General features: G+C 31.5%; 1 protein-coding gene across 6 annotated transcripts; it reads right to left on the reverse strand.

Annotated features, from left to right (window-relative positions):
* Window positions 1–302: 302 nt before the first annotated feature.
* LOC127263840 (bifunctional riboflavin kinase/FMN phosphatase-like) lies at window positions 303–14,549 on the reverse strand. Of its 6 annotated transcripts, XM_051293090.1 has the most exons (17): window positions 14,408–14,548; window positions 14,136–14,312; window positions 13,068–13,318; window positions 10,904–10,987; window positions 10,186–10,372; window positions 9,124–9,254; window positions 8,952–9,021; window positions 8,791–8,856; window positions 8,443–8,597; window positions 8,250–8,345; window positions 7,912–8,063; window positions 7,683–7,766; window positions 7,455–7,572; window positions 3,606–3,646; window positions 717–782; window positions 518–618; window positions 303–379 (listed from the first exon to the last, which is right to left on the reverse strand). In XM_051293090.1, exons 3-17 carry the CDS (start codon window positions 13,072–13,074, stop codon window positions 334–336), a joined length of 1,404 nt encoding a protein of 467 aa, XP_051149047.1. In that variant the 5' UTR covers window positions 13,075–13,318; window positions 14,136–14,312; window positions 14,408–14,548; the 3' UTR covers window positions 303–333. The 6 variants fall into 6 exon arrangements, with proteins under 6 accessions (XP_051149047.1, XP_051149046.1, XP_051149045.1 ...); XM_051293089.1 differs by having other exon boundaries at window positions 13,068–13,295; window positions 14,136–14,549; XM_051293088.1 differs by having other exon boundaries at window positions 14,136–14,549.
* Between the last annotated feature and the right edge of the window lie 188 nt (window positions 14,550–14,737).

Raw genomic sequence — 14,737 nt, forward strand, 5'->3', positions numbered from 1 at the left:
AACGATTGTTTAACACTCATCCACATCCCTGCAAGCACTTATCTCCCATCCATAGTTTATTTATTTGACCTGCAGCAACTGCTAAAGTTAAGAATTAAGCATTGTGCACACCTCTTTATCTTACGGGATACAACCACTTTAGTTGTCTTCAAGGCCTCTGTATTGAAAAACTTTATCAAGATATAAAAAGACCAAATAACATGGGTGTGTTTACTATATGGAAAATATTGGGATTAAATAGTCCCATCTAATCCTCCATAGCAAACACACTCTTAAGTGCTACTAAAACAGTAACGAGGGACCTTTTTCCAGTGCAGGGTGGACTACGTTCTTTTATATCAGGATTAGCAGCTGGTTGTGTTTCAGATTCCAGAGAGAGCTATTTGCGATAAAGAGAGAAGTGTCACAGACAACATTGTCTTTGATGATACTAATTATAGGCATCAATGGTATAGAAAGCATAGACAACAGTCTGTAGTTTATTCTTTCTTGAAAACATTTATCAGGGTGTAAATACCGTAACAGTAGCTTGAATATTCGATGATAGTTGTTTAACTTGTTGAAGAGTTCAACTTGGGGAATGGTATTGAACCTCTTATCTGTTTGGAAATTAAATTCCTGTGAACAAAGGGGATAATACAATGTTAGTGCACCTTGTTTCAAATGAATCAACTATCTCATGTAAGATTAAACCAGAATATTTATATGCACATTACCATTTGGGTTGTGCTTTCCTTCTTACTATTTTTAAAAACTCCTACACCCCATTTGCTTGGTAAGATCTGCAATTTAAAATGTGTTTTAAGTTTGAAACATATTGAGAAGACAATTGGTGCATGCAGACATTTTAATAACCCTTACAGTGTATTTCAAAACCAACGATTCAGCAGTATTGTATAATCAACATAGAAGAACAAAAGCAAGAACATTAATGACCACTAAGATAAAAAAGACACAAAGAAAAAATTAATTTAAAAAAAGAAAAAAACCAACAACAACAACAACACATCTACTAATTTATAGCTACCATGTGACGACATTGTGCGACTAAAACTATTAAATAATTAGAGATTGCTTGGTTTAAATGCTAATAAGCAGCTGAGTCAAAATTGCTTGAAATTAAGGAGCAAAAGATGGTATTGAACCTCTTCTCTGTTTGGAAATTAAATTCCTGTGAACAAAGGGATGATACAGCGTTAGTGCACCTTGTTTCAAATGAATCAACTATCTTATGTAAGATTAAACCAGAATAAAAATTTATATGCATATTAGCATTTGGGTTGTGCTTTCCTTCTTACTATTTTTAAAAACTTCTACACCACCTTTGCTTGGTAAGATCTGCAATTGAAAATGTGTTTTAACTTTGAAACATATTGAGAAGACAATTGGTGCATTGAGACATTTTAATAACCCTTACAGTGTATTTCAAAACCAACGATTCAGTAGTATTGCATAATCAATATAGAAGAACAAAAGCAAGAACATTAATGACCACTAAGATAAAAAAGACACAAAGAGAAAATTAATTTAAAAAAAAAAACCAACAATAACAACAACGCATCTACTAATTTGTAGCTACCATGTGACGACATTGTGTGACTAACACTATTAAATAATTAAAGATTGCTTGGTTTAAATGCCGATAAGCAGCTGAGTCAAAATTGCTAGAAATTAAGGAGCAAAAGGAACGCGGTTGACATTCAACCAAAGCATCTGCATTATCAACTCCTTCACACACACACATATATATATTCTGATTTAAGGTTGATCATCTAGAACAAATATGGAATCATTTATCTGAAGTTCGAAATGCAGGATCATTGTACGACAAGGGAACATAGAGACAATAAACAATAAGACAATCTGATCAAAAAAAATAAACAATAACAAAAGTAAAGTTCTGCTCAAAGCATTCCTCAATAAGCACAAAGCAACGAAAGATGATCATTTGAAAAAAAGAACCGTAAAATCCTATACTTACCCGAGTCCAAAGAGTCCATAAACCCTATATTCAATTTTAAAACATGTGAATCCCATTTTCAATGTTTTTTTCTTTCCAAAGTGTGTTTTGTAAGTAATGGCTATAAACAACATGAAAAAAATGTATCTAAAAGTTTAATCCACGTTCAGCTTATCTTATGCAAGTAATATGAAGAAATCCTCACTATCATCAACTGTTTCCACAATGACAAATTAAATTAGTCTATGAACACAAACAGAACAGAGCAAAAAAGAAATCAATTACGACAATAAGAAATAAATCAAAATTTAACCTAAACAACATCGGACCTAAATCAGTATACCTCACCAACAATAAAGCAAAAAAAATAAAAAATCATCAAACGCGTTTCGAATTGAAATAATAAAGCAGTAAACACCTTCCAAAATAAGTAGAAGATAAGGTCGATTAGATTGGATTGGATAAGCCTATGATCGATTGGGTATGAACGGGGCAAGACCCAAATCAAATCTGAGGCTAGGAATTTATGATATCAAACAGGACGAGGAGAAATGAAGGTCAATGAAAAGGAAGAGTAAAACGACATGGAAGTAAAGCCAGACTGCCTAAGAAGAGAATGTGCAATGAACTTGCCCAACCCGTTTCGAACCACCGGTCAGATAACTGTATTCAAACCGAGATTCCGGTTCATAAAAAATCGAACCCATTTTCTTACTGCCGGCACTTCCATATATATGACAAATATTAAAGTAGAAGGAAAAATTAACTTTCTTAAAGAGAATCCTACAATATATGTATTTTTCAAACACTACGGGTTTGGATTTAAATTTTTTGAATAGCAAAAAGTTGAATTTGATTAATTGTTTAATTTAATATAAACATAAGGTTTGATGTGATATTTTGAATGTAAAATAAATTTGTAGTATAACATTAAAAATATATATATATTATTATTTCATGTGATATTTTTTGATGAAAAAAATAATGTGAACAGTGAAAAAAAAAATCGGTGCTAAAACCCAAAAAGAACACAACTTACCATTTCAATAATAAAGTAGATATAATACTATCAAATATGCAAATGGCTCACAAAATTTGCAGCATTTCCAGATTGCAACAAAAATGCAGTAACAATTGGTTTTAAAATATATATATGACAAATCTTTGCGACTTTATGTAACCTAGCACAAAATCATCATGTCTTCTAATTTCACTAAAACTTCAATAACCAAAAACACCCTCGTGAATAACCAACAAAAGGCGCAGACTCGCACACACTCTCAGGAAAAACACAAAAATTTAAATTCAGAAAATAATAATAATAATAATAAAATAAAAAGAAAATATAGGATGCAAGCACCAAGAACAAAAGGGAAGATGGTTGGAAGGTTATCAAGGTACAAGAAACTTGGAGAAACTCTTTTGAGGATCAAACCCGTTGAAGGAGGTTTTTCCGGCGACGTTGTCGAAAACCTTCCCCATTTCCTCCTCCTTGGGCAACGGAATCTACACGGTCGTTCTCTTTAACTTATGACGGGAAAGGCAAGCGGCGAATCGCAAGATGTGTAGTAGTCGATTTATGCAGGGTTCCAGGGAAAGAATGAAAAAATTAAAAAGAGTCGAAGGCAACGGACGCGGGTAGTACCGATCGACTCCGGCGATGTTGGTAGATGGTGCTAAGACGGACTACAATTAAACAGAAGATATGGAATGTGAAGAGTTTTCGTCGAGAGAGATGGAGGATAAAAAGAGAAATAGATTGAGAAATGTTTTCGCCGTAAGAGGGAAGACATAAAAAGGAAATATAAAGAAAGTGAGGGGTAAAAATGATTATTCAAGTGGCAGCCGTACTATACTCGTATTTATAAGGTATAATATATATATGGGATAAAATACTTTTATTTTTGCTTGTTCTTCAATAATCATAATATGTTTTTATATTTTATAATATATGACAATATAGATTTAGGGTTTGTTTATTATTATTATTATTATTATTATTAGTCATTTCAAATTCAATTCTACTCTATTTATGTGGATTTAATTAAAAATCATTACTACAAAAATTATATTTTGTCTCGGAAAAAGCTTCATATAGCCTAAAACAATATCTAAAAAATATATAAATAATTTTAATTTATGTGATCTCAGAAATTCTGAGCCTATACTATAAATAATGTTATTTTATTAAAAAGATTGAAAGAGTGTTCTTTTTGCCAAAAGCACATACATTTTTTTAAATAATTAATATATTATACACGTTCATTATTTTTATATTCTCTATATAATTTTCTATATTTCATATAAAAAATATCTGTTCAAATTATTTTACAAAACAAATACAAATTTATCAATTAAAAGAGTTACTTGATATAAAATAAAGGGAAAAAATAAATTTTGGTCCCAATATACCTAAAATTTATCAATTTTGGTCCCAAAATAAAAAACTCATCAATTTTGGTCCCAATATAACCAAAATTTATCAATCACAATATAAAAAACTCATCAATTTTATTCCCAATATAAACAATTTCAATCAATTTTGGTCCCATTATAAACAATTTTAATCAATTTTGGTCCCACCGTTAAAAAACTAACGGAAATTGCTCACGTGGCAATTGACCTGGAAAGTACACGGCTATGTACAATTAGACACGGCCATGTTGTTATATGACCATGTATATTTCAGTGTATAATTATACATGGCTATGTTGTTACAAGGCTATGTACAATTATACACGGCCATGTTGTTACATGGTCATATATATTTCAGTGTATAATTATACATGATCGTGTTGTTACACGGTCATGTACAATTTTACACGGCCATGTTGTTACATGACCATGTATATTTCAGTATATAATTATACATGACCATGTTGTTACACGGTCATGTATAATTCTACACGGCCGTGTACCTTTCTGTTTCATTCTAAAATTTTAATTCTTTGTTATATTTTTTAATATTTTTTTTTTGAATTTAGAATAGTTGATATAATTAAAATGGAAAAAAAATCAATAATAATCATAATATATTTAAAATATATCAATTTGAGTTCAAATATAAGTATTTATCGAGTATGTTCTTTTGGAAAATTTTGTCTAAAATTTTACTATTTAGCAAAAAAAATTTCTCTTACAAACATCCAATTAATGTATTTAAATAATAAATTAATTTTTAATACTACTGTAATATAACAAATTAAAAAATAGTTGTGTAATTGAATGTTTGTAAAAGAAAAATTTTTTATGAATAATAAAATTTTAGACAAAACATTTCAAAAGAATATATCTTATAAATTTTTATATTTGTATTAAAATTGATAAATTTTAATTATATTATAATTACTATTGATTTTGTCCATTTTAACTATATCAACTATTTTAAATTCAAAATAATTTTTTTAAATAAAAATATAACAAAAAAATAAAATTTTAAACTAAAATAGAAATGTACATGGTCGTGTATAATTGTACATGGCTGTGTAATAACATGGCCATGTATAATTATACACTGAAATATACATGGCCATGTAACAACATGGCCGTGTATAATTGTACATGGCCGTGTACTTTCCAGGTCAACTGTCACGTCACCTCCATCATGTCCACGTCAGCAATTTCCGTTAGTTTTTTAAATGTGGTACCAAAATTGATTAAAATTGTTTGTAATTGGACCAAAATTGACTGAAATTGTTTATATTGGGACTAAAATTGATGAGTTTTTTATATTGGAACCAAAATTGATGAGTTTTTTATATTGAGACCAAAATTGATAAATTTTGATTATATTTGGACCAAAATTGATTTTTTCCCTAAAATAAATAACAAATATAAAATACTCTCTTCATTCTCCGTCCGCCTTTAAGAGTCACATTTATCTTTTGCGTCCTTATATTTAACATTAATAGAAGTATTTTTGCAATTTTTTATTAATTTATATTACGTTCTAATATAATAATTAATATTTAAATATCAACACACAAAAATTAAATGAGATCTTTAAAGCCGGATAGAGATAATATAATATTTCAAATATAAAATATTTTGTAAATATTACTTTTTAAACAAAAATATAAGAGGTTGATTACTGTGTTGACTGACTTAAATTAGTATTATGTTTGTGTCGCATATAAAAAATATGACATAATGTACATTTTAAAATAGCACAATACTGTCATTAATTTATACTTGTAAATATATTATATAAATATAGGGTGTGTTTGTTTGAAGGATTGGATTAGATTTATACTATTCATTCAATTTTTTTTCCCCAAAAACATCAAATCAAACATCTATTTTTCATTTTTTATATTATACTAAAAATTAATGTTACATTCAAAACATCACATCAACACCTATTTATATCACATCATATAACTATTCAAATTCAAAATTTTTACTATTCAAATCCCAACCCAAAATCCAAACCCCCAAACAAACACACCCTTATTGTCCTAGAAATCAATATTAGAGTATATTGTGTGGACTATAAGATACATGTTAGTTACGTGTTACTTTTGTATATATTACTATAAATTGTTTGTTATTGTTGGTTTAAGTAGGTATTGCGAGAGTAACATCTACCGTAAAATTGAGTCGATGATAGATTTTTTTTTTCGAAAATTAGATACGCCCCGGTAGTACTTCCAGTAGCTGACATTCTAATCCAAAAATAAAACGTTTTTTATTGGGATTGTGTATATGCCCTGATCTCGTCCATCTGCCAATTTTATTACTTGATTTAAAATTAAAATTTTAATTTAAATAGTATTATTTCAATATAATTTTTATAAAAAATAATATACTTTTACTAAAAAAATCGTACTCCGACTCCCGGCTCAAAATACTTTTTTACTAAAAATATCGTACTTCCCGACTACCGGCTCAAAATACTCAATTTACTACTTTTCATTGTTTCATTCAGAAATAACACTTTTAGTAAAAATAATCATAGAGCAAAATACCTTTTTAACTTTTATTTAAATTACGAATATACTATTACACATACAATTATTTTAAATATAAAATTAAAGAGTAAAAATATCAAAATATTTTACATACTTTCAGTGACCAATACAATATTATTTTTTAATATATTACAAAACCATAAAAAGTACATTCAAGAAGAATATACAATAAATAATACCCCCTCCGTCCCATGACAATAAAATATCTATTTACTATTTGTGTCATTGTATTTCACCTTAAAAATATCTTTATATTTGTATAATTTTTTGTACGAATGTCATTATATTAGTATTATAAGACAATAACAAAAATAATTTTAATATAATAATTAATATTTAAACATAAATAAATGAATACTTAGTTACTGAGACACGAGGGAGTATTAATCTGATTTTGAAGTAGAACCAAAATACATTTTTAAAGATACTGAGTTGACAATCATAATCACCATGAAACATGTACATAACAATTTTGAAAATCACTCTCATATCGAACAATGTAAATAGCCAAGCTTAGAAAGTACCTTTCAAATACGGGTCATCCCTATACTTGCTATACATCGGAAGTTCGAGCGCTTTCTCTGCGACATCTCGATCTTGGTGGATCTTCGCCACTAAGCTTTCGAGGGACGGGAAGTTAGTCTGTCGAGAGAGCGGGCACAAACACACACACATACATCAATTGTTTGTTAAGAAACAAAAGCAATGCTAAGCAAAACATCGATCGGATTAACTTTGGTCGTTTGACATACCTCGGGGCGTATATAGCCTACTATAGCAAGACGCAAATCTTTGCCGTAGAAATCCTCTTTAAAATCATGAAGCAACCATGGCTCCTATGAGTGCAGAAAATCAACGAATATAAATCAACTTAATTATAATAAATAGTTTGGTTAATTAAACAAAAAATGTAGCGAATCGCGCTCAGAAAAAAAAAAAATGTTGTTGATTTGAAGAAAGATGGAAATGAAGATTACTTACGATTGTCTTCTCGGTGTTGTTGAAGTAAGGGTTCCATCCGATGCTCATTACCATTTTATAAACGCCTTTAGCTGCTAATCCGGCCCATCCAAAATACACGCCAGAGGGATGCTCCGAAACAAGATCTGAATAATCCTCCGTGGACAAGTTAGCTGGAAAATGAGGAAAAACAACCATGTGAGAGACCAAACTATTATTCTAGTAAAAGTATATTATTCTCTTACAAAATATTACATCAAAATATTATTTAAACAAAATTTCAAAACCAAACACCCCCAAGTTTATATGAAAAGTTACAACTAATTAGCAACCACAGTAGACTTGAATAATCGACAAACCTGTGGGGATTCCAAGGACCTTCGATCCTCTACCAAAACCTTTAATGACCGGACCACCAATGTACCAAGGTTCTAAAGGTAAGGTACCTTCGATCCCTGTATACGAATGAAGCATATGAAATATAACAACATTCGATCTTGACGCTTAGTAGGCCTTTGATAGAAATCCTTCGAATGATGAAGAGAAGCTTACAGTCTTCAAATGGTGGTAAACCCCAATTTTCTAACCGCAAATCTAGCAGTGAATTGATCACCTCATCTGTATCGGTGAATAGGTGGGACTGTTTAGGCACTGATGGGACGGCAACCACTTCCATTCCTGCGGCCTTACCAGCACTTACACCTGGTCTACAGAACAACCAATTTTTTGTATTAAAACCTGTTTACGGTAGACAAGAAATGCACAAACAGAAAAGAAGAAAGAGCAACATTGTCAAGTCATAGCAACATTACAAATGCTGTTTGCTAGCAGATAATCGATTGTCAAACAGGGGCCGATACAATAAGATTATAAAAACTTGCAAAAAGCTTTGACACTCACAATGAATCTTCAATGACAAGACAATTGGAAGGATTCACCTCAAGCCTCTTAGCAGCTTCAATATATCTAAGAGAATGAAACATCAAATAATAATAATAAGTGTTCAATCGAGCTGCGTAGGAATCTGGATAAATCCCAAGTTTTAATTTAGTCCATCTTACATCTCAGGTGATGGCTTTGGATGGGCAACTTCATCGCCACCTATAATAACAGAGAAAGATTCTCTCCAACCTGAAAGTTACAAGTCGGTCAATGAGATACATGTTCAAGTGTAGACGAAAACAATAAGTTGGTTAAATTTATCTAATTAAATAGAATTTTATGTATAGGTACCATGATGGAAAGATATCTTTGTCTCAATATTTGCCTTAGAAGAATTTGAAACCAACGCTAAAGTCACGCCATGACCCCTTAAATGGTTAATTAACCTGTTCGCCCCTGGTTGAGCTTTGATATCGCACCATCTATTATTGCATCAGTGAAAATTAAGAACTGCAATCTTCGAAAACAAGAGATGAAGCCTACTATGTATAAACTCCATATATGGAAAATTGCATCACAAGACAGAGGAAAGCAATAAACATAATGTGACCGTGGATTACTTGTTCAAATGACGAAAAAAATAAATAAGAAAGGTAAATGGTATAATATCCACTTCTATTTTATTAAATGAATAAAGTACCCTATGCTTTATTTCTTCCGTGAAATTCACTCATATTATATTAAAGTAAGCACGAAACACCATCTTCATCCAAATGCTGAAGTTGTTCATAAAAACGTGTTTAATAATGCAAATGTTATAAAAATAAATTGGACAAAATGTCTTAAAACCATTTTATGAATAAAGTAAATAAAGAAAAAATTGATCAACCATTCATTGCACATTTTATAAAATTAAGTTACAACCGTCTTCATTTTACAAACTATGAAAATGAAGACTTGATCAATGTTTTTTTAGTCAAATAATTATTTGCATAATACTTGCATTATGATGTGTGTATTTACAAACACGTCAGCATTTGGATGGAAAGAGTCGCTTATGCTCACACTAATATAATATAATAGGATTTCACGCAATAAATAAATAAATATATTTTATGCATTTATAATAAAAACACATGTAGGAATTATGCAATTTACCCAAAAAAAAGTATTGAAATTATGCATTTCAGAATAAAACTAGCGATGAATAATTCAGTAAGCACACTTCGTTACATTCCTCTCTCCATTTTTTTCCCCTCTTTTTTGAGCCTTTCTGAAAAATAAATTTTAGGATCACATGCCCAGCCATGCTAATCAAATGCTTAAATGAAAGGCCAAAGTAGATGGCCGACGTGATTGGAGTTTTATTAAATAAAAAATAAGAGAGTACAACACAAGAAGAAGTAATCTTACTTGGTGGAGAGTATAGGATTAATATCCGATAGCAGTTCATCTGTAGTTAAGGGAAGCTCGTACTCTTCCACAAGAGTAGTTGCAGCTTCATAAGGTGTCTTTCCCACAATTTTATGAGCTATTTTCCCGTCCCATTGCTTTTTATACTTAACCAAGTAGCCTCTGACAACATCACTCACAATGCCATCTGATCTCAAAATTTAAAAATGAATAAAAATGGAGAAAGTACGTCATGGCATGAACGAGAAAACAAGCCAATGCAAGACAGAAAAATGATAAATCTCCCATGGAATACTCCTTGGTTGCTAAACCGATTCGAAAAGCTAATAATATATTATGCAAGATTCATCAAACGAATTTGATATACATTCCAACCATGTCCATGTTTCCCCCAATATATCGAATGCTAACCATTTAAAAGGAATAGCAAACAATAAAAAAGATGCACTCATTAAGTAGAAGCACAGTGGCAACAATCCATTATCGTAAAAGTTATAAGCAGCAGAATAAATAGCATCTAATTAAATGATAAAAACAAATCTAGTCCTTTAACATTTATATATGAAGTATATATTCATCTTGTAGCATAAATGTCTTCTAGATTGTAAACAGGCACATTCTCTTTTCGTTTCCTCAGCCAAAAATCGTAGAAACATTTTTTTAATAATTTATAACAGAAAAATGAGGAGAGGGGGTATAGAGAACCCTATGGGCCAACCTGTATTAAGAATAGTTCCATCCAAATCAAGGAGTACACATGAAACAAGCTTTCTAGGGGTCTTCGCCATTGATGTACCCATATCTGTAGCAGGCAAAGAAATGCTTATATTTCTGTAAACGAATTCCTCTCCAAATAACAAGGTTAAGCATGAAACAAATAATTGATATTACACTTTGTAAAAATGACTGACAGGGAGTCTCTGGTTAACTCCTTTTCAAAACCAACGATTCAGCAGTATTGTATAATCAATATAGAAGAACAAAAGCAAGAATATTAATTACCACTAAGATAAAGAAGACACAAAGAGAAAATTAATTTAAAAAAAGAAAAAGACCAACAACAACAACAACGCATCTACTAATTTGTAGCTACCATGTGACGACATTGTGTGACTAACACTATTAAATAATTAGAGATTGCTTGGTTTAAATGCCGATAAGCAGTTGAGTCAAAATTGCTTGAAATTAAGGAGCAAAAAGAACGCTGTTGACATTAAACCAAAGCATCTGCATTATCAACTCCTTCCCACACACATATATGTATTCTGATTTAAAGTTGATCATCAAGAACAAATATGGAATCATTTATCTGAAGTTCGAAATACAGAATCATTGCACGACAAGGGAACATAGAGACAATAAACAATAAAACAATCCGATCAAAAAAACAAACAATAACAAAAGTAAAGTTCTGCTCAAAGCATTCCTCAATAAGCACAAAGCAAATAAAGATGATCATTTGAAAAAAAGAACCGTAAAATCCAATACTTACCTGAGTCCAAACAGTCCATAAACCTTAGATTCAATTTTAAAACATGTGAATCCCATTTTCAATGTTTTTTTCTTTCAAAAGTGTGTTTTGTAAGTAATGCCAACAACATGAAAAAAATGTATCTAAAAGTTAAATTCACATTCAGCTTATCTTATACAAGTAATATGAAGAAATCCTCACTATCATCAACTGTTTCCACAATGACAAATTAAATTAGTCTATGAACACAAACATAACAGAGCAAAAAAGAAATCAATTACGACAATAAGAAATAAATCAAAATTTAAGCTAAACAACATCGGACCTAAATTAGTATACCTCACCAACAATAAAGCAAAAAAATAATCATCAAACGCGTTTCGAATTGAAATAATAAAGCAACAAACACCTTCCAAAATAAGTAGAAGATAAGGTCGATTAGATTGGATTGGATAAGCCTATGGTCGATTGGGTATCAAAGGGGCAAGACCCAAATCAAATATGAGGCTAGGAATTTATGATATCAAACAGGACGAGAAGTGAAGGTCGATGAAAACGAAGAGTAAAACGACATGGAAGCAAAGCCAGACTGCCTAAGAAGAGAATGTGCAACAAACTTGCCTAATCCGTTTCGAACCGCCGGTCAGATAACTATATTTAACCTGAGATTCCGGTTCATAAAAAATCGAACCGATTTTCTTACTGCCGGTCACTTCCATATATATGACAAATATTAAAGTAGAAGGAAAAATTAACTTTCTTAAAGAGAATCCTACAATATATATATTTTTCAAACACTACGGGTTTGGATTTAAATTTATTGAATAGCAAAAAGTGAATTTGAATAGTTGTTTGATTTGATATAAACATGAGGTTTGATATGATATTTTGAATGTAAAATAAATTTGTAGTATAATATTAAAAAAATATATATTATTATTTCATGTGATATTTTTTCATGAAAAAAATAATGTGAACAGTGAAAAAAAAAAAAAACCGGTGCTAAAATCCAAAAAGAACACAACCTACCATTTCAATAATAAAGTAGATATAATACTATCAAATATGCAAATGGCTCACAAAATTTGCAGCATTTCCAGATTGCAACAAAAATGCAGTAACAATTGGTTTTAAAATATATATATGACAAATCTTTGCGACTTTATGTAACCTAGCACAAAATCATCATGTCTTCTAATTTCACTAAAACTTCAATAACCAACAACACCCTCGTGAATAAGCAACAAAAGGCGCAGACGCACACACACCTTCAGGAAAAACACAGATAAATTAAATTAAAATAATAATAATAATAATAAAATAAAAAAATAGAGGATGGAAAGGAAGATGGTTGGAAGGTTATCAAGGTACAAGAAACTTGGAAAAACTCTTTTGAGGATCAAACTCTCACCTTCCATTGCCGTTTCGTGCTGCGCAGAGCTCGTTGAAGGAGGTTTTACCGGCGACGTTGTCGAAAACCTTCCCCACTTCCTCCTCCTTGGGCAACGGAATCTACACAGTTGCCTAAGGAGGAGGAAGTGGGGAAGGTTTTCGTCAACGTCGCCGGTAGGTTGTTACCGGAATCTACCTCCTTGGGCAATGGAAGGTTTTACCGGCGACGTTGTTTCTGACAGCCACCCTCACAAGTGGAATCATCAAACACTTTTTTTATTCCAAACACATAGATAGATATGCATGAGTAGGTAAAAGCACAAAAGGTTAAATATAAAGAAGACATATTGCTCAGCTGTGTATTTGAGCATTGTGGAGTATATTTATATATATCAATGCCATCAAATGTTAGTTGTGTAGTGTACCACTGATTATAAAAAATAAAGATTCTACTTGGAAAATTAGTTTGTTATGAACACCATTATAAAACAAATATCATATGATAGAACATCATTCATTTTTCCGATCACCATTTAAGTTTGGCAAAATTAGGTGTGTTTCTATTTTTTGTTCATTATTTATGAAAGTTGATGTTTTCAATTTCAAAGTGGTAAGCACATAAGGTATTCCAACAATTAATAAATAAGGAACTCGGAAAAGATTGCTTAGTCATTAAGCTAGCTGAATAAAAATCCAACAAACATGTTACATATACAAAATTTTCAGATAAGATAACCAAAGATCATAAAGACTGCCAACATCAAAAGTTTCCAATGATTAAGACTCAACAAGGCATGAGAATTAGGTAAGATATGATCTGTTGCATACATATGCTTCCCGAATTTATCATCAATTGATTAAGAATAGTAAAATTAGAGAGCTCTTGAGGAAGCTGACCGTTGAATTTGTCGTTGTTATTGTGGTTGCATGCATTATATTAAGAATTAATTAACCATATTAACAAATAATGAGCTAGAGCTAGGTAGTCTCATAAGTTACTATTTTAGAGGTGTTGTGTTTTTGTAATCTGTCTTGCCAGCAAAAATTCCTCAACTAGAATGTGTTCAATATAGGAAAGATGATAAACCTGTCTTGGCAGTAGCGATGGCGGCTAGCAAGCAGCGACGACTTCCTCTGTAGCACCCTCCTCAGGCGACGAATGGACGACTCGATAAAACGATTGGGGAAACTCTTTGATGGCTCAGTCTACAACCTCACCTCTCTTGCGGTGAATGACAAAGAACCTCAACCGCCTCCAAAAAAACTCCAAACCGACCGATCGAACCACCGAAAATCTCACTCTTAGTCGACACCCAAAAATGACCGGAACACTCAGAAACTCACTATGAGAAGACTTACCAGAGAAAATGATGAGAAGAACGGTTGAAACTTAACGCCAAGAAGAGAAACCCCAAAACCCATAAAGAATCGAACCGCGAAGAAGAAGAAGAAGAGAAGAAGAGAGAAATTGCACGGGCCGGTGTGTCGATTTGAGGAAGAAGGGTTATTATATGGAGCGGGATGCGGGTCTACAAGTTGGATCCGGGCTAAAAGGTTTGGATTGCGGGTTGGGCTCGGGTCGCGGGTCTTGGGTTGGGCCAAATTTCAACAAGTGGGCGTCTTCCTTTTGAAACTTTCGTGACTTGTCTCTAAATTAAGCACATACATATATAGATGAATAGAATAGAG

This window comes from Andrographis paniculata, unplaced genomic scaffold (assembly GCF_009805555.1).
Source record: "Andrographis paniculata isolate CXL003 unplaced genomic scaffold, ASM980555v1 Contig69END, whole genome shotgun sequence".
Lineage (NCBI taxonomy): Eukaryota > Viridiplantae > Streptophyta > Magnoliopsida > Lamiales > Acanthaceae > Andrographis > Andrographis paniculata.